Consider the following 27,720-nt stretch of genomic DNA (forward strand, 5'->3'; position numbering starts at 1 on the left):
CCTAACCATATGTACACAAGTGGTATTATTAGAAGGGAGAATGTCCCTTATGCCTGCTCCAGCAAGGGAAGTACAGTATATTCCAGGTTTCATCAAACTGAACCTTTCAGAGCCACTAATTTATATATATATATATATATATATATATATATATATATATATATATATATATATATATATATTTTTTTTTTTTTGTATATATATTCTTTGCTTTAATAAACTCCTGGTTTGCTTTGGCTGTATGTTTTGGGTCATTATGAAACACCTCCCAATCAATTTGACTGCATTTAGCTGGATTTGAGTAGACAGTGTCTCTGTACACCTCAGAATTCATTCGGCTGCTTCTGTCCTGTGTCACATCATGGATAAACACTAGTGTCCCAGTGCCACTGGCAGCCATGCACGCCCAAGCCATCACAATGCCTCCTCCATGTTTTACAGATGATGTGGTATTTATGGACCTGACTGTATATAATGTTCAGGAAAAAAAGTGCACACCGCGATCTAAGACTCTAAGACCTTTATCAAGACGTCTTAGATAAATATATCTGCCATAATCTCTGCCTCACAATCTCTGCCAGAAGCACAGTGGGAGGGGGCAGCAAATCACAGCCCTGCAGTCACATAAGCAAAGGAAGGCTTCGGTTCCCTATCAGGTGCTGATTGGTTCCTATCCTTCAATGCAGTGTGAAGAGTGCTGCTGGCTCCCCTGCACAGCCTGGGAAATGAGGCAGCAGGAAGTGGAACAGAAGGGTGGCATTAATACGGTTTTTGCCGAAATTTTCAACACCAGTTTTTTAGGTACATTCCTTCTATAAAAATTTACAAGACGCACCATTCACAAACAGCAGGGCAGGATGCATAGTGCAAAGCAGGCCTAAGCCACCACATTTTATGCACTTTGCACCTGCTGTGAACACCAACAAGTGCCTTACCAATCAATAGAATACTGCATTCTGAGTTCATCTATGTGCCTACCCCAAATTGCGTACCCTTCATTCTGCCTGTGGTTGATCATGGTGGGACAGGGTGCAAAATACAGAAAACAGGACAGCTTGTACTTTGTATACTGCTCCTGAGTTTGGAAATAACCCCTGGTAAGTACAGCTTACCCAAATTCAGTAACAAATCAGGGATACAATGTTTTGCACAATAAAGGGGATGTATTAAAAGGCATTAACAAAAAAAATATGGAAAATGCTAAAACTGTTTCCTTTGTGTGTTTTTGAGGCACAATACAGAGTTTAGATTGCATATGCCAGCCTGCCAGATCAATGTGCAGCCCACAATGTACAGTCTTTAGAGAACTTCTTCTTGTTCTGCTTCTGTTTGTAACACTTACTAAGTTCAGGTAGTGAAACAGAGAGTTGCTAATTCTCACACGATCAGTCATAATGTTAAATTACATCACACTGGCACATAATGCTTGAGATATTGGTAACACACACCCACTGATCACACTATAAACAAATATCAGCACAAAATCTGACACACCACACCATACTCAGTGATAATGCTATAAACACAAAGGCTAACAACAACATGGCTATTATTAACTCATTTATGAAGTCATTAGTGGCCTACATTTTTCACTTGTACATACAAAACAAAGGCCTGGTTAGTAAGTACGGTCATTTGCATGTCTGAACTTGTTTGACTGAAAATGTCTCTCCTATATTAATATGTGCTACAATGTGGGAAGAATGTTTGTAATTAAAAATTACAATAAATATGCTCATGCTTAGCACACACCCTATTTTTTGAACTTGTGTTCAAAAGGAGGTATACTGCCCCTTTAAAATGGTTGACATCTCCTGCCCCCCTTTCCCTTCAATGGAACAGATCATATACAAAATATATTTTAAATCTGACCTTATCAAATCTGACCCATTGTCCTGGGCCTGGTTTTATCCTAAGCCACATAGTGCAAAGTTACATAAATTGTGAAACTTATGTATAAACTTATGTTAACACTTACACAATTTATGCAGGGTCGGACTGGGCCGATGGAATACCGGGAGAAAACCGGGTGGGCCCCGGCTCTCATGGACCCCCGCTGACCCAGACGTGCTCATTAATCAGCTGGCCCGTAGGCTCCAGCGCATCCATGCAATGCGTCTTCAGCGTTTCCGCGCATGCGCACAGCTTCAGCATGTTCATGCATGTGCACCTAGCATCGTTTGCGCTGGCGCGCAGAGAGTCTTTTGGGTCAGGGAGATTGGCGGTCAGGAGGGAGTCCCCAGTGACTGCATGGAGGGCCCTTTGCTTGCAGTTCCAGTGGGTCCCCAATGCGCCAGTCCGGCCCTGAGTTTATGTAACTTCTGTAAAAACATACAATACTTGCTTAGAAACTTACATAGTAAGTTACATAACTTATGTATAAAGAAATAAAAAGGCAGAGCTGTGTGACAGGGTCATACAGGTGGACAGGGTTTAAAGTTATGGCAAATTCCACTAACCACCAATGAATTAAAAATTTTAAGGTAAAATACTGACTGACTTCTTAGCACATTAATCATTTTTACTATTTATATCAACTGCTATTGGTTGGTTTTTGAGCCCCACAGCAAGATCATTGGGCCCCAAAACTTGTGCAACTTCCATAGGAAGCAATGAGATGAGATGGCAGAGCAGTATGACAGGGGCATGAAGGTGTGTAGGGTATAAATTAGTGCAAACTCTACCAACCCCAATGAACTGATTGACTTAACCAAACTATTCACATGATATGAACTATTTATTATGGAGTAACATCAACTGTTACGAGCCACACAGCAAAATCATTGGGCCTTTACACTTTGTGATGAAGACATTTTCTATATATTGCAGCTGCATATCAGTCAAAGTCACACTGGGCCCCCTATTGTTCCAGAATGCCCTAGCAGTTTCAGAGTCTTTCCTCTCTATAGTTACACCACTGCTTTTCAGTACAATGATGTAATGATACCTGGTGGTCTAGCGCAGGGATGCCTGCATCCTCCTTCTTGATCCTGTGCACATCCTTCTGGTTTCTGGCATGCATATACTTTCTGTTTTGTCACTCACGTCCATACATGCATATCTTTTTGTTTGGTGCAGTGCTTCTGCCATCCTTGGATCGAAATTCAGATATTTTAAGGCGCCTTGTCCATTTTTCCAGTGCCCAGTGTAGGTCTATTCTAAATAGTTCCTGGGAGTGCTGCTTGTCTGATTTACTGTTCCTTGACCCTTGCCTGACCATTACGGTATCGCTGCCTGTACCAACCTTTGCCAGTTTTCTGATCCTGATTCTGTACCGCGCTGATTGTCTGGTTATTGGCCCCTGCCTGTTTACTTGACTCTACTCTTTCCCTGTTACTCCAGTCACACACTCTGGTTTTGCCAGCCCAAAGCCTTCGCCTTGTGTGATGGGGTGAATTTAGTTTTTTATTGTTTGTTAATGCTAATTTGTTTTGCTGGCCAGTAATCTGTGTAAATAGCTATGTGTATAATTTATGTAAATACTTTGGGTGTTATTTAGCTTTGGTTAACAAACTGAGGCCTACTTGTTTGAAGCATGTGACTCAGCTGTGTTCAGAGTATATGTAAATGGTGCTAAAACAATTATAGATTGAAAGCTGTTTTTGCTTTATGTTAAAACACAAGTGTGCATGGAAAGCTTTACTTTTTATATATAAATGAAATTTATTGTACAAAGCACTTACCTACAGCTCTCAGAGAAGCCACTTCCTAAAGGGGTGGGCAGCCTCTCAGAATGAATATTTATAGGGTAGATGCTGATCACATGGTGTCAGCATAGAGCAGTCTGGAAGCTATAAAAGCTGCAGACTGAAATCATTGGGGTGTGTTAAGCCTTTGTGAGAGGTTGTTCTGGAGCGCAGGAATGTGTGTTTGCAGGGTTACTGCTGACCTCCTGCTGGTGAAAAGTGCATACTGCAGCTTTGCACATTGTTTTCTTCATTTGCATGAAAAATAAAGCACAAACTTTCCACTGAAGATCTGCCTGGCTACTGTACTTGCATGCGCCCAGTGACATATGGTGTCAGAAGTGGGATCAGTCAATGGAGCAGCAATTTCAGAGAAATTTGGCAGGAATCTCCGATAATATCCAACCAAACCTAGGAAAGAATGTACCTCTTTCTTTGTTTTTGGTGGAAGAATCTCAGCAATGGCTTTAATTTTGCTTTTGTCAGCTTTTACCTTGCCATTTCCTAGAATATAACCTAAATATCTAGTTTCTTAGTGGTATGGCCTCGGGGTATCTTGTTGCATAATCACAAACAACAAGTATGTACTGATTACCCTTACTACTTTTTTCTAAAGGGCCAACTATATCCATTGCTACCCTTTCAAATACTTTCCCCACAACTGGTATTGGGATCAAGGGAGCTTTGTCACTTGGCTTAACAGGTGCAGTTTTCTGGCATACAGGACAAGAACTGCAGTATTCAGCTACTTGCTGATGAATACCTGGCCAAAAAAATCTGTATAAGATCCTATTCAGGGTTTTCTCTCTACCCATATGACCAGACCACGGTGTTTCATGGGCCAAACGAATTATTTCCTCCCTAAACATTTTGGGAACCACTACTTGTTCTTGTATTACCCCCAATTTTTTGTTTTGTCTTACCCTTATAAGGATACAATTTTGCAAAACATAGCAAGGCTGTTCATCAGATATTTCAGAATTACTTACAACCTTTCTAAATAATGGCAACAAACTGCTGTCTTTTCTCTGAGCCTTTTCAATATCAATGTCCCAATTGACTGTAGCAATAAAGTCTCTTTTGGGCTCATTGTGTTCTGCTTTCCACTGAGCCTTTAAAAGTCTCTTTTCCCTTTTGGTCTTACCAGGCTTACCTTGTCCTTCAAACAAATCTGAAGAAAAGGGGAAAAGTTTATTCCAGGTTTCCTCACTGGCAACAGCTTGCTTTGCTTGTGCCCTCGTAGTTACTGCTACCATAGGAGACTCTGTCCTCTGTTGTGGCAACAAACTTAGAAAATTAGGAAAGTCTCTCCCAATAATCAAATGGTAAGGCAACTTGGGGACCAGTCCAATAATCAGTCTGTGGACAGTTGATCCAACTTTAACTTGTATTTTGGCCAAAGCATGTTTTTTCTTGTCACCATGGACACAGGTTATCGTGGTGTTTCCTAAAATATTAAGATTTCTTAATAGACCAGCTTTAAGCAGTGTCTGGGGACTTCCACTATCCAATAAGGCTTGCACTTTCTGGCCATTTACATGTGCTTCAACCAGGAAACCACCATTGTCTCCAACAACATTAGTAGGGTTACTTTTGTTTTGTACTTTATGACAAAATCTGGCAATATGTCCAAGTTTTCCACAGCTGTGGCATTTTACATTTCCACGGTCTTGAGGATTTACTCTGGGCTGTGGTTCTTTTTGCGGAAAGGGTTTGTATCGTACAGTATTTCTTTGCTCTGCATCCCTTCTAGCGAGCAAAAAGTCCTCCGCTAGAGCAATTGCCTTTGAGCTTGTTTCAGGACGATGCTCCTGTACCCATAACTTTGCTTTCTCAGGCAGAATTTCAACCAATTGCTCCAGTGCAATAATTTCAAGGATTTCCTCACCAGTTTTTTTTTCTGGTTGAATCCATTTTAACAACAGTTCATAAAGCTGGGCATATGCCTCACGAGGACCTTCAGAGTTGTTGTACTTGTATGTCCGAAATCTTTGTCTGAAAGTTTCAGCATTTAGCTCATATCGACGAAATATGGCATCTTTCACACAGTCATAATTCTGAGCATCTCTGGCATTTAAACTGCTGTATGCTTTCTGTGCTTTGCCAGTTAAATATGGAGCAAGACGTATCACCCACTGTTCTATGGGCCAAACGCACGTTTGAGCAACTCTTTCAAACATGGTGATATAGGATTCAATATCATCATCTGCAGTCAATTTAGTCAGGCGGAGATCTTTAAGACTTGTAGGATTAGGACTCTGTGCTTTCCAGGATTGCAGTATTTCAGCAAGCTGCTTGTGCTGCATCTGTTGTAGCATCAGCATTTCCTCACGGTGCTCCCTTGCCTCTTGTTGAAATCTCCTTTGCTCCTCTTCTCGCCTTTTAGCCTCATCTTGCCTCCATCTTTGCTCCTCCACCTTGTGCTTCTGATCTGATTCTATTTGTTTCAGAACCATCCATTTCAGAAGTTCATCTAAACCTGAAGGTGGTAAAGATGCAATAGTCTCCGGCATTGTAGGCTGCTCTTCCTTTTCTGTAGAAGCCTTTAAGATATGTGCCTTTGGTTTCACTATAAGCTCAGCAGTAGCAATTCCCATGGCACCAGAAAGGAGTTCTGCTTCACTTGGAATTTCCTCTTTTCCTTCAGGAGAATCATGTGAAGGGCCTCTGGAAGAAGCATCATCGTCCCGCTTGGACATTCTCGCTTTCCTTGCAGGGGCCCTTCACATGATTCTCCTGAAGGAAAAGAGGAAATTCCAAGTGAAGCAGAACTCCTTTCTGGTGCCATGGGAATTGCTACTGCTTGTTTCAGGACGATGCTCCTTTACCCATAACTTTGCTTTCTCAGGCAGAATTTCAACCAATTGCTCCAGTGCAATAATTTCAAGGATTTCCTCACCAGTTTTTTTTTCTGGTTGAATCCATTTTAACATTACAGCAAAATCTGTGGCAGATGCCCTAATTAAAATATTCAGCTCTCTTGGTATTCCCCGAGAAATCTTAACTGATCAGGGAACAAATTTTACCTCAAGTCTTTTAAAAGAGCTGTATGTACTACTTGGAGTAAAAGCACTGAGAACTGCTCCTTATCATCCCCAAACTGATGGTTTAGTAGAGAGGATGAACCAAACCTTAAAGCGTATGCTTAAAAAGTTTGTGGAGGATGATCCAAAACACTGGGATAGATGGTTACCCTATCTTCTTTTTGCCTATAGAGAGGTACCGCAAGCCTCTACTGGTTATTCACCTTTTGAATTACTTTATGGAAGACAACCTAGGGGTATCCTTGATGTAATTCATGAAAACTGGGTAAGTGATGAACATAGTCCTCAGAGTGTCATTGACTACATTGATTGTATGAGACAGAAATTGTGCAAAATGTCAGAAATGGCACAGCAAAATTTAGCTGAGGCTCAGTCCAATCAAAGTACCTGGTATAACAAACGTTCAAGGGAACAAACATTTAAATCTGGTGAAAAAGTCCTACTTTTACTTCCCAGTCAGCAGAATAAACTAATGGCTCGTTGGCAGGGTCCCTTTCAGATTTTGAGACAAGTGGGTCCTGTAGATTATGAAATTCAGATTCCAGGTAGAAGGAACAAAAAGATTTATCATGTAAATCTCTTAAGAAAGTGGAAGGAGAGGAAAGAAAATACTACTTTGATGGTGTTGCAGGAATGTTCACCTGATATGGCTGAAGAAGCATATCAGAGACTGGACAGAGAAAGTTCTGAAGCCTGTAAGATTAATATATCTTCTGTGCTAACTTTAGATCAACAAACAGAACTGGGCAAGTTATTAGACAAGTACAATTGTATTTTTGTGACAACACCAGGTAGAACTAATCTTATTGAGCATGTCATTGATACAGGTGATGCAAAACCTATTCGTCAGCAACCCTATAGGATGCCTGAAAAATACAAACAAATTATAAAGCAAGAAGTAATGCAGATGTTAGAGTTTGGTGTAATTGAACCTTCTGTAAGTAATTGGTGTTCACCAGTAGTACTGGTTCCAAAAAAAGATAGTTCTATTCGTTTTTGTGTTGATTTCAGGAAAATCAATCTCATATCTAAATTTGACTCATACCCAATGCCACGCATTGATGAGTTAATTGACCAGCTGGGTGGAGCTAAATTTATCTCTACCATTGACCTGTCAAAGGGTTATTGGCAAATACCCTTAGATCCAGAGTCTCGAGAGAAAACAGCATTTGCAACAAGCCAGGGACTCTTTCAGTTTATAACCATGCCATTTGGTCTCCATGGGGCGCCTGCTACTTTTCAGCGCCTTATGGACCGCATCCTAAGAGGGCATGATTCATACTGTTCTGCTTATTTAGATGATGTGGTGATATTTAGCCCAGATTGGCAAAGTCATCTGCGACATCTAGATACTGTTGTGTCTCTTATAAAATCTGCTGGTCTTACAATTAACCCGAAAAAGTGTGCTCTAGGTTTTACAGAAACTAGATATTTAGGTTATATTCTAGGAAATGGCAAGGTAAAAGCTGACAAAAGCAAAATTAAAGCCATTGCTGAGATTCTTCCACCAAAAACAAAGAAAGAGGTACGTTCTTTCCTAGGTTTGGTTGGATATTATCGGAGATTCCTGCCAAATTTCTCTGAAATTGCTGCTCCATTGACTGATCTCACTAAAAAGAATTGCAAAGACCAAGTTATATGGAATCCACAATGTGAAGTCGCTTTTCAGAAGCTTAAAGACATGTTATGTACTGAACCAGTTCTTAAGAGTCCTAATTTTGATTACAGATTTATAGTACAAACTGATGCATCTGAGAAAGGTTTAGGTGCTGTACTGAGTCAAGAAATTGATGGAGAGGAGCACCCTGTGCTCTACATAAGCCGAAAACTATTTCCTAGAGAAACTAGGTATAGTGTCATTGAAAAAGAGTGTTTAGCAATAAAGTGGGCACTAGAGTCATTAAGATGTTACCTACTGGGTCAAGAGTTTTCCTTAGTGACTGATCACCACCCACTTATATGGATTAACAGAATGAAAGATAAAAATGCAAGAGTTACAAGATGGTACCTTGCAATCCAACCATTTAGATTTACAGTTCACCACCGGCCGGGTAGTCAACATCACAATGCTGACTATTTATCTAGATATGGTGCAGGAACTGAAAAGGAAGAATAATTCTGTCTTTGAGGAAACTCACGTTCATGTGAGTACTGATAAGGTTTTTTTGATTGTTTCTGAAGAAGGTACCCTTCTTCTTAAGGAGGGGGATATGTGATGGGGTGAATTTAGTTTTTTATTGTTTGTTAATGCTAATTTGTTTTGCTGGCCAGTAATCTGTGTAAATAGCTATGTGTATAATTTATGTAAATACTTTGGGTGTTATTTAGCTTTGGTTAACAAACTGAGGCCTACTTGTTTGAAGCATGTGACTCAGCTGTGTTCAGAGTATATGTAAATGGTGCTAAAACAATTATAGATTGAAAGCTGTTTTTGCTTTATGTTAAAACACAAGTGTGCATGGAAAGCTTTACTTTTTATATATAAATGAAATTTATTGTACAAAGCACTTACCTACAGCTCTCAGAGAAGCCACTTCCTAAAGGGGTGGGCAGCCTCTCAGAATGAATATTTATAGGGTAGATGCTGATCACATGGTGTCAGCATAGAGCAGTCTGGAAGCTATAAAAGCTGCAGACTGAAATCATTGGGGTGTGTTAAGCCTTTGTGAGAGGTTGTTCTGGAGCTCAGGAATGTGTGTTTGCAGGGTTACTGCTGACCTCCTGCTGGTGAAAAGTGCATACTGCAGCTTTGCACATTGTTTTCTTCATTTGCATGAAAAATAAAGCACAAACTTTCCACTGAAGATCTGCCTGGCTACTGTACTTGCATGCGCCCAGTGACACCTTGGTTCTTTCACTATAGACCTAACGGCATCCGAGTAGTGAAGGGCTCCTGCCAACATGGCTGTTACTGGTAGAAGCGTGAGCCGTGACCGGAACCTTGGCATCTGCTCTGGGTTTGGGATACTGAACGTGAAAAAATAATTTGTGAGTTTGCATTATAGTAACTGTGGCTGAAAAAAATCTATCAAGTTCAACCTTTTTCCTAGAAAAACTTAGCTGCATGTTGATCATTTGTATAGTGCATACAAAGGGTGTGTTTGTGCATCCGTTGTTTTTACATTTGTGTTGTCATTTCATATTGTTTATGGCATGGACATCTGATGCAGTAATCCAGACCCTGTGCTCTTCAACTAATCTCACAATTTAGGGGGTTATTTACTAAGCTCCAAATACCCAAGTTCCCCGAAATTCGAAAAAGTTGTGATTTTTTTTAATAAAATCGGACTTTTAAAAAAATCACGAATTTATTAAACCCTGAGGGCTAAAAAGCCTGAATATAAAAACACGGCATCTCAAACCTGTCGAGGTTGCATAAAAGGCAATGGGATTAGTCCCATTGATTTTTGGTTGTGTCGGGGGTTTCGGGCGAAAACTCAGAAAAATTCAGAGATTTCGGGGAAAATTCACGAAAAAATCATGAAAATCTGAGCTTTTCCCGCAAAGCAAAATTTTGGGAAAATGTAGAAATAAATAAGCATTAAAAATCCGAGCGGGTTAGATCGGAGTTTGTAACAGCTGATATTGAGATAAATTCGGACCTTGATAAATAACCCCCTAAGTCTCCATTCTTTTCCAAATCTATCTATCTATCTATCTATCTATCTATCTATCTATCTATCTATCATCTATCATCTATCTATCTATCTATCTATCTATCTATCTATCTACATTTTATAATTGTCATCATTTGATAGGACATATTGCATTTGCCACAGAGGAAGGATCAATTTATCCTATTCTTTAATGATTTACTATTCTAATTTGATTTTCAAAGTGACTATGACATGATAAATCTTTCAGGTTGTGACTTCTTATATAGTAGACCGACAAAATAGACCTCATCTTCTTGAAGAATACTTTTGGAATTGCAAATGAATATCAGTAAATTTTTGAGTTTTTTATTTTGTGAAAAATATTTGTGCAAAAAGGGTTTAATCACACACTTGCAACAAGCTTGAATATGATAAGCACACTCTCTTTAATTTATTAACTAATAAATTTAAATCCTTGATTCTGGTGAACAAAGAAATTTGGCAAGTTTAATCAGTGAGCATCAGTGCTTTTATTGTATAATTCAGATATGGGATCAGTTATCCATCAAATGACAAAAAGGTTCTCATAGACTCCATTTTACCCAAATGTTTAAAAAATAATAAAACAGTACCTTGTACGTGATCCAAACTAACATATACTGTAATTAATCCTTAATGGACGCAGAACTAGCCTATTGGGTTTATGTAATGTCTACTTTGTTTTTCTAGTAGACTTAAGGTATGAAGATCCAAATTACAGAAAAATTAGTTATCCTTTATCCAGAAAACCCTCAGGTCCCTTACCTGCATTGAGTAACCAAACAAAAGGCAGTTGTCTTTCTTAGGGTCCCCTCAGCAGATCAAGTGTGAGCAATGTGAAAGGGACACAATAAGCATGCTTGCTCTCCATGGTGCTGAATAAAATTAAACAATCATTTATATTCTTCTTTTGCTCTAGTGGTGCTGGAGAGGATGGCGTCATTTCATATACAAAAACTATTCCATTATATTCCACTCACTCTAGACAATTCCTCTTGTATTTTAATAATATGGAATTATTTCGTATGTTGCTAGAAAAGCAAGCAATGAAACAATAAAAGAAAGCCTTGCTGCAAAGGTTGGTAAGAAGTGGCCCATGAAATGGAGCAAGGCGCGGTCTTCAAGTCTGAGGCTAGTTATGTAATATATGATTCTTATGTCATATTTTTTCTAAAGACCTAAAACACTTACTGTAACTTTATATTGTCAGTTCGCATGACATACAAACAATCTGTTTGCTCTTTTGAAAAACAGATTTAAATGCAGGATTCTGCAATTAATTAATACAAGAAAATGTACTGCGTTTCTTTACATTGATTCGGCCATTTCTCAACTACAATCCTGTATTAATCTGCCCTCCTGTGTCATATGGTCTTTTTTTTATCAAAATATTTTTATGAAAAGGATCTTTTCAGATGCAGCTAGATTTACGAAGCCCCTATTTCCCTAATATGTTAGAACAGAATCTGATCATTGTCTCTCAGGATGAAGTGCAGTAAAATTAGTCTGTGATGGAAGACTGACAACACTCTCAGGCTTTAGCCTCTGTTGTTAGTGTTTTATATGAATTACTTCATCTGTTTGCAGAACTTGGAGTTTAATTTGCTACCTTTTCTTTGGTGTTTGCACACACTGTTTATTTTTATCATTTTCCTTTCTGCCCATTCATTCAAGAGAGAATTACCCATGGGTCATATGAGTTGTTGATCAACCTGATTTGGAAAGAAGCATGCAGCTTATTCTGCAATATTAATAAATAGACAGGTGGTACCTCAACCAACTTATCAAAATTTTGAAGTTGGGTGCAATGCAGTTTGGGAACCTTTGCTAGGGGTTAAATAGACATAGTAGAAAATATCCTGCTGCAGCATTCTTTCTCAAGACTTGAGAAATACACTGCTTAGTTTTACCCTACCAGATTTGCCAGATTTTAGCTCAATGATCATGTTAAAAGACAACATAATAAAAAGACACCTCGAGTCCATTAAAAAGGTGGATGCTATGTTCTATTTATTCTATACATTTGTACCAAAGCTTAAACTCTATAAATAACATTGTAACTGAACCACCATGTGATAACGTATCCATGTATACAACAATGAAATTGCAATTGGAAGCAGTTTCTGTCTGTGCCTTGCTATTGCCTTTTCAGTTTACCGAAATGACTCATAAGCTCAGAACGTGCAAGGCATTTTGGGAATCGGAGTCTTGGCTGGCTATTTATAACATTGCAGGGAAAGAGATGTTTCTCCGCTATCGCAAACAGTGTCATGTATAGGATAGGTTGGATGTCTCTATCAGGGTCACTATTGCGTTAATTAAGAATTTAGAAGTTCTTCTTTGACACTACATAAATCTCTATTAATACTACTACTAATATATTATCTGTTGTGCATTTGTTTTCTTATTGATGCAACTGCCCTTACTTCTACTTCAAAAGGCAGATCAGAAAAAGTATGCATCTAGATTCTTGCTCAAGGTACTAATAGGCTTATGAATAGAAACAATTATTTCTTTTGTTTTGCTGTTTTGCAACAGAACTGATGATATTATCACAAGGTGTCTTCCTCATTCACATCTGTCATTACCTACAATGCCCCACTTGCCTTTTCTATTCGAATTCCAGTCTGTATGAGTTATTTCTGGTACTCTCCGCTGGCATTGAATACAGCAGTGCCGAAAGCTTTGGGAGACATAGTGCTGTTAGCAACTGAAGTAATGAAAGATAAGCAAAGTAGCACACAATCACATTCTAAATAGAAACAAGCTATATTTTATATTAAATGAGAAAATCTTTTTTTTTCTTGTAATCACAAAGGTCTGGGCAGTCACTTGTGCAAGGTTTTCTAAACTCCTTTAGCAACCAATTAGCAGGCAGCATGTGCTGGTGTAAAAAACATGTTATTGGTTGCTAAGGGTTACTGCCTGTGTTTAAACACTGCAGCAAACAGTGTACCACCTACTTAAAAAAATCAAATACTGATACTTTTTCCATTCATATCTGCACAGGATATGGTGAAATCTGAAAAAAACAAGAAACAGAAGTCCCTATGCTTTCTCAAGTCTGTTTACATAGTCCATGCACAAAGACACCCTGTGATCTTTCAGAGAACAGCGGCTGAGATTCCCAGCATAATCCATGTCGCTCTGAAGCACTCAGTCCTATTGTTACATATGCTTGTTTTAAGCCCTTCCCTTCTAGCACTCGAGCTGAAGAAGTTTTTGTTCTCATTTCTATTCTAAATATCTACACAAATATAAGTGCTTTCCCTAATAAATTAAATACAAATAAATATGATGCATGCTGGTATATATACATTGCAAACTTAGTCTGGCTTCATAAAGCTCCATTGGTACCTTCAGACCTGAAAACCAACCACCAAAAAGGAAAGCAGGCACAATCTGTATATAGCCAGCATACCTGGAGGGACACCAGTCAATACTGGCTATAAAGGTTAGTTGTCAAAGTGTGGCTTACTATAAGATAGCTTATAGTACAAGTTGACCCAGAGACTGGTCCAATTGCCATCTTGAAATCAGGAAGGAATTTTTCCCATTCAATTTTTTAAATTGGAGAGGCTTCAAATGTTTTTTTTTTTTGCCTTCCTCTGGATCAACTAGAAGTTAGGCAGGTTATATACATACTTAAGGTTGAACTTGACGGATGTGTGTCTTTTTTCAACCTAACTTACTATGTTGTGACTCCTTTGTTTCTAACTGATTTTTCAGTTTTAAAAATAAGGAAATTAAATAGGGACAAATAAAAAGAGTTATAGACACAGGCAGAGCCATTCTGACTGTAAGGCATCATATAACGATACTGCAATTTGCCAGTGTTATCAAACAGTACGGAAGTTAGTATTTCTAATTGTACATCTTTAAAGTAAATGCTTTTACATTTATATTCTATGTCCTTGTGGGCTCTGGCTTATTTCACGCTCTCTCTCTCTCTCTGTGTCTAGGAGAAGTCCTTATTCTCCTACCTAATATTTTCCTGGCAGGATTTTGCCATGCAAGCACTTGAGTTGTGAAAATGTCACTTAATGATTGCACATTACAGCAATGCAGGGATGTACTGAGACCCATATTCATTATAGGTATGGCACCTGTAATCCACAATGCTCAGGACCTGGGGTTTTCCAGATAAGGGATCTTTCCATAATGTTGATTTCCATACCTCTACTATAAAATAATCTAAACATTAATTAAATCAAATAGGATTGTATTTCCACCTATAAGGATTATTTACAGTATATCTTAGTTAAGATCAAGTACACTGCACTGTTTTATTATTACAAAAAAAAATATTATTTTTTAAAAATTATATGATGAAAATTGAGTCTATGGGAGATGGCCTTCCCTTAATTCTTATGTTTCTGGATAACAGGTTTATAGATAATGGATAACATACCTAATAGAACGTGATAAAAAAACTTTCTGATATTTTAAGAAGAATGATTCACATATATATTTATATATATATATATATATATATATATATATATATATATATATATATATATATATATATATGTATTTTGATGGCCTAAAAAAAACAACATAATACCTGTATTTTGTTATTTTTTATTATAATAATTCATTGCCATCCCAAATTCTATGACCTCATGTGTGTTACGATTCAACAGCATCTCTCAAATTCATTGGCTTCATGTCTTTTTAGTTCAACTATATCTCTCTTACATCTATAGCCTATCTAGTATTAGTAATTTATATGTCATAGCTATATATTTTTCACAACCATAATCCAATATTAAATTGGTTTAAGAGTGTACAGATTAAAGTACAGTTAGTACAGTGTTTAAAGGGCAGCCCTTTTCATATAAAAATAACAAAGTGGTATAAAGGTGATACCTTTATTGGTTAACTAAGATAATCATGGCAAGCTTTCAGAACATTTTAGTTCCTTTTTCAATCTACAACCAATGGAAAATAATCATTCGATTCATTGTACCATTAGGTACATGTTTTCATGTAAAAAATAAACACATTTTGATAGTGTCCCTTTAAGCAGATATAGGGCTTGTCTTCTGCCTATTAAAAATTTACATCCAAAACTCAGCTTGGCAGCCACAAAAGCCAGCAATATAAGGATAATGCTGGAAACATTGTTTCTTTAAAAGTAATTCTGTATTCCTCCCAACAATTTTTTGCATTTATGTGCCCTAGAGAAACATATGGACATTGTTTCATGAATAAGTCAATAAATGTGAATCAGTGGAAGTTCACATCTGCTTTTCACAAATTATGTTGGCAATGGGGCAGTGGGAGTTTTGTACAGGAACAACACTATCTCCAGGTCAGTAACCAATAGCAATACTAATGGCTGGTTGGTTGCTAGAGTAGGAATTGTACCAGCCTTTACATAATGCGCAATGGTCTGAGTGGTGTTGAGTGCATGGACTAATGTGCAACAGCAACTGGCCCATACTGTAAAAATAGGGATCTAAATACAGATTAGAAGTCATTTAAATTACGTGTTGCACATTTCGCTTTTGTGCTTTTACATTTTCAAATCAAACAAATGCTTATGATGATGCATTTTATCACTCACATACAGCTTTATCTCTAATCTTGGGAATAATATTTGGTTCACCTTTATAAAATGACACCCCATTATCATGAACACCAAGTCTTTGGACATAACAATGCACAAGACAGAGCGAATACAGCCAAGACAGGATGGGTATTGCATATGTAGTTGTTTGCTTTCTATCCCTTGTGACATTGCACAGTGTAGAGATCATGTAAAGGTATTTTATGGGAATAACAAATATCTTCTTCTTTTGTTTGTTTTGTTTGTTTTGTTTGACCTTCCAGCAGAATCAATAGCTGGCCTAGTGACACCTTCATTCTCAGTAATTCTGTCAGATAGAAATGAATAAGGTGCGACCTCGATATATTGTGGATCGGCCCGCATATTCCCTTGAGCTTTTTAATGAGGAATATGAAAAGAAGATTCGTAGCTACCCTATTGGAGGGAAAGCCAGAAAGCTTTTCAGGTAAAACCCAATTTGCTACTTCCCACCATAGAGCCATTAGTTTACTACAGACCAGGGTAGAGTTGCGGCATACTAAGGGGTGCAAGAGTTTTGTGGCTATCTACAGCATTTATTGTCTGGATGATCCTTATTAATTTAGATATGATTCATTACATATAGGGCCCCATCATTTATTATTGCCCCAAACCTCCTCCTGGGCTTGGTAGATGAACTTTTCCCTATGAATCATGTGAGAATTTTGGTATATTTCCGCCTTTGTTATGCAAGGAAACTGTTGACTGCCTCCCATCCCAAAAAGGCAAGGTGGATAGAATATGTTAACAAAATGCTCCCATTAATTAAACATGCCATATGAAACTTGGGGTCAGCCCAATAAGTTCTACAAGATATGGGGAACTTGGACGGAAACATATTTATTAATGTTAGCATGATAACATTGACCATCTTAATATGATCTGATTACATGTCAATGTTTGATGATGTTTCCACTTGATATGCAGTATTCACCTTCCCTCTTTCCTTCTGTATTCATTCCCTGTAGGTTAGAAAACTAAATAAAAATAGTACAAGTGCACTATGGGGTTCAAGAATGATTCCATTTAGTGCTTTTGCACATTGCATTTAGGGCAATGACATGAGCAAGCACTTGGGGCAATGACATGAAAGTTAGGATATGGGTGAGAGTACACCTAGAGGAGGGAAGCTGCCTATATGGCTTCCAATGCAGGCCACTCATAAAACAACACTGCCAAATGTAGACATTTCTGTATTCATATGAAAATGTAAGGGGATGCAGGGTACAAAGTGAGGAAAACATGGCAGCTTGCATCTGTTGTTTTGTACTTTGCACCCTGCTCATAAGTCATATATCTGTGCCACTTTTTACCACTTTCATAGTGCTGTATCTTCAAGGTCACAGCAAACACATCAAGTCTACAGTAGTTCATTAGCATCCAAAGAGATCTCATCGTAGATTTGTCCCAGAAAGCTGGTGTGCCAAAAGACAGCTACGTCAAGGTGCTTGTGCTTTGTTACTGCTGTTCAATTAATGTCATTGTAACAGATACACTGTAATGTAAGAGCATCTTTTGTTTACTTGTCCTTTCTGATCCTCTTTCAGTATTTATCCAAACAACTGACACTTAGGAATTTGTATAAAATTAAGTCTCCCACAAAGGATAACACCAATATATATATATATATATATATATATTTTCATTTTGTAGTGTATTTTTTCCTACAAATATTCAATAGTTCAGATATTGTACAGACCATTGAGTGTAACTGCTGTGGAGCTTTCTTAGACTTGATACAAATGATGTCACAATCAACTGATCAGAAATTAGAACTGTATTCTGCCATCTGCTTGATTGTTCCCAATATTCTTTGTTTCAGCTGCTCCACAAGCAAATTAAAGGCTTTTATTTTTCGGCTTTTTCCTATTCTATCCTGGCTGCCCAAGTATAATATTAAAGAAAATATTCTGTCAGATGTCCTTGGTGGGATCAGTGCTGGAACCATCCAGATACCTCAAGGTTAGTGGCACCTCTGGCTGAAATAGAAACACTGTATTTGTAAAGCCAGGAGATAATTAAAAGCATTCCTTTTTGTTCTAGGCATGGCGTTTGCTCTTCTTGCTAACCTTCCTCCCGTAAATGGCTTATATTCATCATTCTTTCCACTTGTGGTATATTTTTTCATGGGTGGAATTCCACAGATGGTACCAGGTAAGAAATCCTTCTGCCATTCTATCACTGGCATTATAAAATTGACACTGATAAAATAAAGGTTTGCTTAAGATCACAATAAAAATAATACACTGCCCACTATTATTGCCAGATTTCTGAACCTGTAAGGGGGGGAACATTTGATACTTTGTGGAATGACATCTATAGAGTTAAAATGTGAACAGGGTGATAATCATAATCAGAGCAAAAATTTGCATTCTTGGTTTGGCTTTGTGACCATTATTACCGTAATCCCCATTTTAACCTCCCTTACAGGTACCTTTGCTGTTATAAGCATCATAGTTGGAAATGTTTGCCTGAAGCTTGCGCCTGAGTCTCAATTCCAGCATGATAATGGGACCAGCAATGTAACCATAACTGACACAGAGGCCATGTATGCTGCACGTATGCAAATATCAGCAACGCTGGCCTGTCTGACAGCAATCATACAGGTTAGAGTTGTCCAACAGAATAGTCTGTGCCTATTTTTATGTCTGTTTGCTATACCAGGTCCATTTTCCCATGTGCCCCAAAATGAGTGGTGTCATTCTATGTACAAGACAGCTAAAGATTGGGATAATTGAGGTGTGAAAAGCAGTAAGGGTAAATATATTAATCCGATGTGCACTGCTGTGTGTTTATCTATTCTTGTATTCTTTACGGACTCATCCTTTATCTTACTTCTAATACAGCCAATCTTTCTACCTTCCTCAGATTGCACTGAGCTTTGTACAGTTTGGCTTTGTTGCCATATATCTCTCAGAATCATTCATCCGGGGTTTTATGACAGCTGCCGGTTTGCAGATTCTTATCTCTGTGCTCAAATACATCTTTGGAGTCTCAATCCCACCTTATAGTGGCGTCTTGGCCATTATTTATGTAAGTATTGTACAGTAGATGGGACAGTAAAACAATGGTTTGGACCACAATGTGACTTGCTTTGTGATCTGATTCTTTTTCCAGACTTTTATAGATATCTGTAAGGAACTACCCAAAACCAATGTGGCCTCACTGATCTTTGCTCTGGTCAGTATTGTACTGCTCATCATTGTCAAGGAGCTTAACCTGAAATTTATGCATAAGATCCGCTTCCCCATTCCCATGGAGATCGTAATTGTATGTTTTATTTTTATTTATTTATACTTCCTACTTTCTTTGTATTTATTTTTCTGAAAATGTAATTTCTATCATTGTATCATTTAAATCTTACTTCTGTTCTTGTATTAATTCATTTTGTGTCTTTTAATTTTGCTGTCCCCAAACTGGATGGTAATTGTTCCATTTCTGTTTTTTTCATTTACATTTGAAATTGTTTGTAGTATAGCTAGAACACAAACATTTTAGGGCATCAACCCTTTGGCCACAATATATATTCCATAAACATATACTGAAGTTGTTTATAAAAAAAAGTATTACTTAGGGCCCCATATACATCCTGGGCCCCCAACAAATGCAAGGGTTTCTTTCTTTAATTACACACCTGCTCTTGATCCCAGAGCTTTGTACCTTTCATCTTTGAGTAAGAACCTATATAAATTCTTAGCTCCCCTGAACTGTGGACAACGTGATATCTACTGATGTGTTTGCTTCACAAGAATGAGAGCAGTATTTCTTTCTTCCAATCAAGAGCAAGTCTGAAAACAAAAAATTTAAATTAAAATAGGTGTTTTAGCCTCTCAATAAAAATATACATTTCTGTGTCTCTCATTCCAGGTCATTGCTACAACGGCTATATCTGGTAGCTTTAACTTTCCTGAAAAGTATCACATGAATGTAGTTGGGCATATTCCGCTAGGGTAAGTGCCTAATACTTTAATCTATAGGTTTATCCATGACCCCTCAGCATGGATATACTTTCTACGTGTTTTGTCCTTTCATCTGTTTCTTTTCTTGCTTCTTTTCAGGTAGAAGGTTTTTGGGTGATCAACAGTAACACACCATACAATTGTCTGAGTGACAGTGACACCTACTTGCTTTTATAGCAAGGGAAATGTATAGACACAAGCATCAATTGTAAAGCTGCACAGGCTGCTTTTTATTAAAAGTGGCCCCTCTTGGTTTGCTTTCCTGGACTAAGCATTAAGTTGCATTATTGAGGCAAAATAACATTATTTGAATAACAGAACATTTGTAATTGTTTTATCTATGGCAGATACAAAGCAATATGCTATAATCTTTCATGATTCATTAGTTGTTTAGTGAGGTCATGTCCTGTTTCCTCATAGATTCCCCTCCCCGACGCTGCCCACTGTTGGTCAGTGGGATGAAATGGTTGGCACTGCCTTCTCTGTGGCTATCGTTGGCTATGTGGTTAACTTAGCCATGGGCAGGACACTGGGATCTAAGCATGGCTTTGATGTTGATGCGAACCAGGTGAGACCGCCATGCTATTCTCCTTGCTTAACTCCTTAAATTAAAATTTATTTTAAATCATAATCCTGATCAAATTGAATTCTTGGACGCCCTTCTCATCGGCATACCAGAAACAGGGAAAATTGAGACTAAGGTGTATGCCAAACCAAAAGCAGGTAACACCATTTTGAGGGCCTATAGTTGCCATCCCCGCCACACAAAAAATAGTATAACTTTCAGCCAGTTCTTACGTTATAGACGGAATTGCTCCACACTTGAATTTTTTGATGAGCAATCGTCTAATTTGAAACATAAATTGTTAAACAGAGGTTATCCTACAGAGCTAATAGAATCAGCTTATTAAAAGTCTTCTTCCATCTAACAAAATAAGGAATAATGGAAACAATGATGGAGTATCAACAGTAAAATTTGACAGTGAAAATTCAAATAAATCAGCCATTTATTTTAGTACAGAATACAGCATGCAGAATCTGCAAAATTGTACATAAGCATTTGCCAGTTCTGTTTAATGAACTGACTTTGAAACAAATATTGACTGATAGTAAATTGAAAACAGTATCTAGAAGATCATCCACTCTAGGGTGAAACTTATCTCCCAGTTTGGTTTCAAGCATGACCGGTTCTCAATCAAAGGATTGGTTGTCCACTAAGGGCACCTATAAATGTGGAAGACACCCGTGTATAACATGCACTGTTTTTTTCTACCAGTTCAGACTTTAAGTCCAATATTACAGGCAAGGAAGTGTATTTGTTGGAATGCAAGTCCTGGTTAAAACAGTATGTAGGTCGTACAACACACCCCCTCAAAGATAGAATTAGAGAGCATTTGATTGCAATAAAAAAGGGTGATACAAAGTCCCCAGTGGGCAAACATTTTAACTTATGTAGCAAACGAGGTGTCTTGGATTTAGGAGTAAAAATGATTGAAAAAGTAAATATCTCCCTGAGGGGAGGGGATCTGCTATATCTCCTCAACTCCCGTGAAGCATTTTGGATACTAACCTTACACACACGTAGTCCATATGGTTTGAACACCAGGTTTGATATTTCTCACTTCATTTAAGCTTATTATATTATATATTTCCTTTAATTTATGTGAATAATGTTGGTCCTAAATTCAGTGTGTGTGTGTGTATATATATATATATATATATATATATATATATATATATATATATATATAGTTCTGCCACTGAAGGTCACTGTGGGCTTGGGCTATTTAAATATTTGTTCTTACCATTGTGTTTTGTGCTTATGATTAAGGGCAGCTGTGCCCAAAACGCGTCAAGTAAAACCATGCAGCATGTGTTTTAAATGAACAAATAAAGATTCGGCTTTTAACAGATGGCCCGGTATACGGATCTTCACTTTTTCTCCATTCTCCTTGCTTAGGGCTAAAACAATGGAAAAGGGGGAATTTATAAATGCACATGCAAAGGCTGCACTAAAATGTACACCAATATAATGATACTTGCATCCAAACACACTGCTTACACTTCCAAATAGTGTACTCTTCTGAATCAAGTGCTAGTGTGCCTTTTGACACTGCTAAGTAAACTTTTCAGTCAACAAATCATCATGTGCATTCTCTGTGAAATGGCCTGTGTGTTTTAAAAGCTAATTATGTTGTTCTAAATGTTAGTATGATACCAAGACAGCTTTGCGTCCCAACACCAAATAAGTTCACATGTAGCAGCAGTATAATTTCATGATAGCAAAGCATCATATCCAGACAATTGCAGCAGAAGACCAAACACTAATATGTTTGAGACTCTCCAAATCTGTCTGAAAAAGTCAAGTATAATAAGATAATTACTTTTTTAGTTCTAAAAGAAGTTTACATATGGGTAAAGTAACTAATCTTTTAATCACGAAGCCAAAATGTCCAGGCAGCAACACTCAAAATTGCCCCCTGTGTCACTGGGGGTGATTTATCAACACTGGGCAAATTTGCCCCTGGGCAGTTACCCATGGCAACCAATCAGATTGCTGCATTCATGGTTCTACTTGCAGCTGGCTTTAAAAACCTGATCACTGATTGGTTGCTATAGGTAACTGCCCATAGGCTAATTTGCCCAGTGTTGATAAATGAGCCTCACTGGCTGATTAGCATCCCAGGATTCTGAAAATTAGAATATAAAAATAAATAACATTATCACATATATTTTTAGATTAGGAATATCTTTATTTAAATAGTTTCTGGACAAGACTAATTTCAAGGAAGCATTTGTAGTGCCTAATACTCCCATAGATTTGGTGCTGCTTATTGTGAACTGACACAACATTATGCTTTTACAGGAAATGTTGGCCCTTGGAAGTGGTAATTTCTTTGGTTCATTTTTCTTTATACATGTGATCTCCTGTGCCTTGTCTGTCACACTGGCAGTGGACGGTGCCGGGGGTAAATCCCAGGTAAGACTAAACAATATAAGCACTGGTTATTGGAAACTGCAGGGGCACCTGCAAAAATATACAATTCTGTATCTGACTCTGTGTTAGAGGAGGAGTGACAGGGAACTCAGAATGAAGCTTGCAGGAAAAAAAATTAGTAGAGAAATGTATTATGCCTGTACTGAACAGTTAAACAAAAGCAGCAAAGGAAATAATAGAAACAGAGAGTTGGGGCTCATTTATAAACATTGGGCAAATTTGCACCTGGGCAGTAACCAATAGCAACCAATCAGTGATTAGCTTTTTTCAGCCAGTTGCAGGTTGACCGGTGAAAGCAATCATCTGATTGGTTCCCATGTGTTACTGCCAAAGTGCAAATTTGCCCAGTGTTTATAAATGACCCCTGAGCTTAACTGCAAAGGGACTCTGACCTTTATTTCTTCTGTACACATATTATCAGCACCAATTCTGGGGCTGCTGCCGCCTGAGGCAGCAGCCCAGATGCCGCCCCCCTCCTCTCCCACTCCGCGCTTAAATATTTGCGTCGGAGTGGGTTTCAAGGCGCAGTATCGCTAGTGCATTGAGCGCTAGAGCGCTCTTTGCACTAGCGGAGCCGAATTTTCGGGTTAAAACCCGGAAGTTCGGCTCTTAAAGTTACAAGAGGCGGCTTTTTGCCGCCCCTTGTAACTGGCCGCTCGCTGCCGCCTGAGGCAAGGGTTTCACCTTGCCTCATGGCAGAAGCAGCCCTGCATATTATTCTCTGAAACTGCAAATCAGTCAGTGAGCCCACTACAGCTTTTTATATCCTGTTCTGTGGAGAAAATGGGATACACAGAGTGAATTTGTAGCCAATAGAGCATACAGTATTTCAGTAAAATTTGTGTTTTGCACACCAAGTACAAGATTGTACTTATCTTCCATTTGTTTTTGACTGATTGTCTGCCTTTTCAGATTGCCAGCTTCTTTGTCATGATGTCAGTAATGGTGACAATGTTGGCTCTTGGAACCTATCTGAACCCCCTACCCAAGGTACAGTGCCCTCCTTAGCAATTTAGATTTAATACTACAAATTACAGGCCATTATATAGTTTGGGGTGTATTTACATGCAAGAGATCATGAAAACAGTAGCAGGAGTAGCTGAAAAGAGGCAATTATCAGAGCAGACATCTAAATTCTGCCTTACTGGTCTCTAACATGATAATTATAACCAAAAATTGTTTCAATGTGGGTTTGGATAAGTCTCCCCTTTGTGTTCTTGCACTTATGTCCAGTGCAATATAAACAAGTGCTTTATGGGGTTATGTAATAAAAGGCCCTAAGTTTGCCCAGGTGCAGTAGCCCACAGCAACCAATCAGTAGGCATAATTTACTGGTCGCCTGTTTAAAAGCAAACATGTTGTTGGTTGCTATGGGTTACTGCTCCTGGGCAAACGTAGTGCCTTTGATTACATATAGGGGTTAGTCTCAGACTGTGACCCAGCAAAAATGGTTAAGAAATCCTGTTCTAATTTGTAAATCCACCCTCCTTTGTACTTATCTTATTTGTTTCCATTGTTTGATCTATTTTTGATTGCATTGATAATCTGCTGTTCCCTTTTCCTTCCCCCCATCCAATTGCTTTACCCCTTAGTTTTTTTTTTTATTGCCACATTTGTTCTAATTTTAACCTGAATATCTTATGTACCTGACAGTCTGTTCTAGGAGCTCTAATAGCAGTCAACTTGAAAAACTCTCTGAAGCAATTGTCTGATCCATTTTACCTGTGGAAGAAAAGCAAACTCGACTGTGTAAGTTCTTCACCCCAAGTATTTTTGTTTGTTTCCCCAGTTGCTAAAAAACAGGAGTGTAACAGCAGTGCTATTAGCCCAAGCAGAGCAGTGGTTATAGCATACAAACATGGAGGTCCTCTCAATTTAGGGCATTGGTCACACATGCAGATCTCCGCTGCGTTTTTGGCGTGTTTTTTTTAAAAAAAGCCGACTTCCGCATAGATGCACTTAGGTAATGGCAACTCATGCTAGCGAATTTACACGGTGGTCAACTTTTTTAAAAAATGCGGTGTGAAGATCCGCATGTGTGTCCATGCCCTTAGGCAGCTAAGCGCAGAGATAAACTGTCAGATTCGGAAAGATTAGTCGCCCAGCAACAAATCTCCTCTTCTACGGGCGACTAATCTCCCCAAACTGCCTCCCCTGCCTTCCCGCCGGCTAGAATGAAAATCGCTGGCGGGATGGCACTCGGAGAGCTTCGTTTTCCAAAGTCGACTTCGGAAAACAAATCGTTCTGAGTGCCATCCCACCGGTGATTTGTCGCCGGGCGACTAATCTCCCCGAATCACAGCTTGTGTCTAAATCCTTCAGCAGAGGTGCCAGGATGCTGTTATCTGGTTACCTGCCTATTGTTCTACTGATAGGCTGTTGGAGGAGGAAAATAAATCCAATTTGCGGACTGAAGTTTATAACAGCCACAAAAAGTCATATGGCTGAGGGCATATGGGAAACTAAGAACATGTCTAGCCCTGTTTCAAATTTCAAAATTAAATATGAAAAAAAATATGTTTGCTCTTTTGAAACACAGGATTCTGCAGGAGGGATGCTATTAACTGTGTTTTATTTTAAAAAAAAAACATGGTTTTCTATGACAGAATTTCTTTAATTTTCTGGTGGCAGTCTAATATCTATGTGATTGTGTACAAATGAACAGAACAGTCATGTTACTATGTATTACATGCATGCTACCCAGGAAAATATGCATAAATAAATGTAAATACAAACATTAATCTCTTTAGCTCTAAAGAGGAAAAAACATTTTATTGATAAGTAGATCTTTAGATTATTTACTGGAGTTTAACACATGCCAGGGGAATTTATTTTGAATTTTGACATCACCCACAAGCAGTTTAACACCTTTGTTTTTGTTGTCTACTCAATTACATAATCTCTGTAGAAACAAAAGGTAATGTTATTATAGCACTTAATTCTGAAAGGATTGTTGCTTTTAAGGGGCTTATGGCTGCTTCTGCAGGAATGCCAAAATACACAAATTTTACACAATGTCTACTCAGAAACCCTAAGAACAAAATGTATGCTTATGTTTTTGTACACATTTCTGCTAGGTTAAGCAAACTTTATAGCTTAGTGGTGAATTTGTGGTTTCACCTTATCGTCTGGTTTTTCTGGGGGGAGGGGGGATGCTCCCAGACAATGGCATTTCCGTCCCTTGCCTTTCACACAGTTGTAACTTTAAAGGGCATACTACATGCTATTGCAGAGTTAAAAACGGTTTAACTAGATTGTAATTTTGCTTTCCCATTGAACTTTGCCCATTAATTGGTTGATGTAGTATGTATGCCCTTGGTTTGTGTGTGAGCACAGTGAATTGCATGAGCCAGTCCTTAGTACTTAAAATGGCAGTTTTTCTATTTTATGAAAAAAGCATTGTATTTGATATATTTTTATAGAGACCTGCAATTTTCAGTGGTATACCTTTTACATCGTATGACATGTTCAGATTCAGTTTGCTATTTTGCCAAAAACAAACAATATATATATATTTATATATTGAATGCATCCCTAATAATTAGCAAGAGTACAAACATATGTTTGTTAATAATTCAAAAAATTATGACATTAAGAGGCAGATTTATCAAAGGTCGAAATGAAAATTCTAATAAAAAAAAAAAAATCGAATTTTTCAAATTTGATTTCAGTTTTTCAAATTCGAAATACGACCCTTGATAAATCTGCCCCTAAGGCTTGTGGTTGAAAGCTCAATTCCTTTAAACAGACCATATAGCTGTCTTTTATTTATACTTTTCAGCGTGAATGCTGTGAATTTTAATAGCATGAGACTTACATTTCGACTAGTACCCTAGCCTTAACTCAGGTGAAAGCAAACACACTATTTACAGGTGTAAGGGAGGGAAAATGGTAGTTGATGATATCATAAAAAAAATTATAATTTTTTTGTTGTTTCACTTGTCTCAGTTTTATTATGTCATCCCCTACCATTTTCCCTCCCCTACACATGTAAATCAAACATCTTATTGGTTGCTATGGGTTACTGCCCCAACAGACTTAGTGCCTTTTATAACATATCAGGGCTTGTCCCTTATCAACTACCAAATATTATTTAGGGAAATGTAGGGGGATTTCAGAGTTTTGTGCCACTAAAATAAAGTTACATCAGATTAATTTCAGATATTAATTCATGGTTGCTTAATGATTTACAGCTGTCTGGGACCAGGGATAGTATTGCACCTGATGCAATTGCACCATTCCATTAAAATGCACTTTAGAATTAATCGGACACAGTTACACTGAAAATCTTTGGTGTTTGTCTGTGTATGATCCTTTATATGGGATTCTTTTGTGCAGCTGATTGCTGCAAACCACTACTGAGCCCTATAGCATATCTTTTATTGGTCTGCTACGTGGAAGATTTGGACTGCACTAAAAAATTACCTTGAAACTGATCCCGGAAATAAATGTAGGAAAACTGTATTTTTCACTTTCTAGTTTATTTTAGTGTAAGCAGATTGTTACATCTAGGGGCTTATTTATTAAAGTCCGAAAGTCAAAAACATTTTAAACTTTTTTTCTATAAAATCAGAATTTTTAGTGGACAAAAAATAATTTTTCGAGATTTATTATACCCGATGATGGAAAAAATCTGAATCCGAAAATTCGGCATATCAGCCCTATCAAGATTGTATATATGTCAATGGGAGAGGTCTCTTTCCTATTTGAAAGTTTCTGTGGTCTGCGCTGGAATTAGTCTGAAAATCTAAAAAAAATTATCAAAAATCTAAAAAATTCAGGCTTTTTGGGAAAAGGGCCAGAAA

At 37.9% G+C, this 27,720-nt stretch overlaps 1 protein-coding gene and 1 long non-coding RNA gene across 4 annotated transcripts in view; one reads left to right on the plus strand and one right to left on the minus strand.

The window, feature by feature from the left end:
• LOC108708129 overlaps positions 1 to 3,717 on the minus strand; it is a 36,825-nt gene extending 33,108 nt beyond the window's left edge. Inside the window, exons 1-2 of the long non-coding RNA XR_005965364.1 lie at positions 3,684 to 3,717; positions 1,979 to 2,321 (exon numbers count right to left, since the gene is read on the minus strand). This is a non-coding gene — a long non-coding RNA (uncharacterized LOC108708129). The remainder of the gene's footprint in view (positions 1 to 1,978; positions 2,322 to 3,683) is intronic.
• The window catches only part of slc26a9.L (solute carrier family 26 (anion exchanger), member 9 L homeolog), a 54,353-nt gene that overhangs the window by 6,369 nt on the left and 20,264 nt on the right, over positions 1 to 27,720 (plus strand). For 2 of the 3 annotated variants that reach the window (XM_018246480.2, XM_041581973.1), the window contains exons 2-12: positions 16,204 to 16,385; positions 17,781 to 17,920; positions 18,002 to 18,112; positions 18,389 to 18,564; positions 18,827 to 18,991; positions 19,076 to 19,228; positions 19,826 to 19,908; positions 20,338 to 20,485; positions 22,784 to 22,897; positions 23,828 to 23,905; positions 24,569 to 24,664. In XM_018246480.2, coding sequence (XP_018101969.1) covers positions 16,261 to 16,385; positions 17,781 to 17,920; positions 18,002 to 18,112; positions 18,389 to 18,564; positions 18,827 to 18,991; positions 19,076 to 19,228; positions 19,826 to 19,908; positions 20,338 to 20,485; positions 22,784 to 22,897; positions 23,828 to 23,905; positions 24,569 to 24,664 — 1,389 coding nt within the window. In that variant the 5' untranslated portion in view covers positions 16,204 to 16,260. The remainder of the gene's footprint in view (positions 1 to 16,203; positions 16,386 to 17,780; positions 17,921 to 18,001; positions 18,113 to 18,388; positions 18,565 to 18,826; positions 18,992 to 19,075; positions 19,229 to 19,825; positions 19,909 to 20,337; positions 20,486 to 22,783; positions 22,898 to 23,827; positions 23,906 to 24,568; positions 24,665 to 27,720) is intronic. The other variant, XM_041581972.1, reaches the window with a different exon arrangement.

Source organism: Xenopus laevis, chromosome 2L (genome assembly GCF_017654675.1).
Source record: "Xenopus laevis strain J_2021 chromosome 2L, Xenopus_laevis_v10.1, whole genome shotgun sequence".
Taxonomy (NCBI): Eukaryota; Metazoa; Chordata; class Amphibia; order Anura; family Pipidae; genus Xenopus; species Xenopus laevis.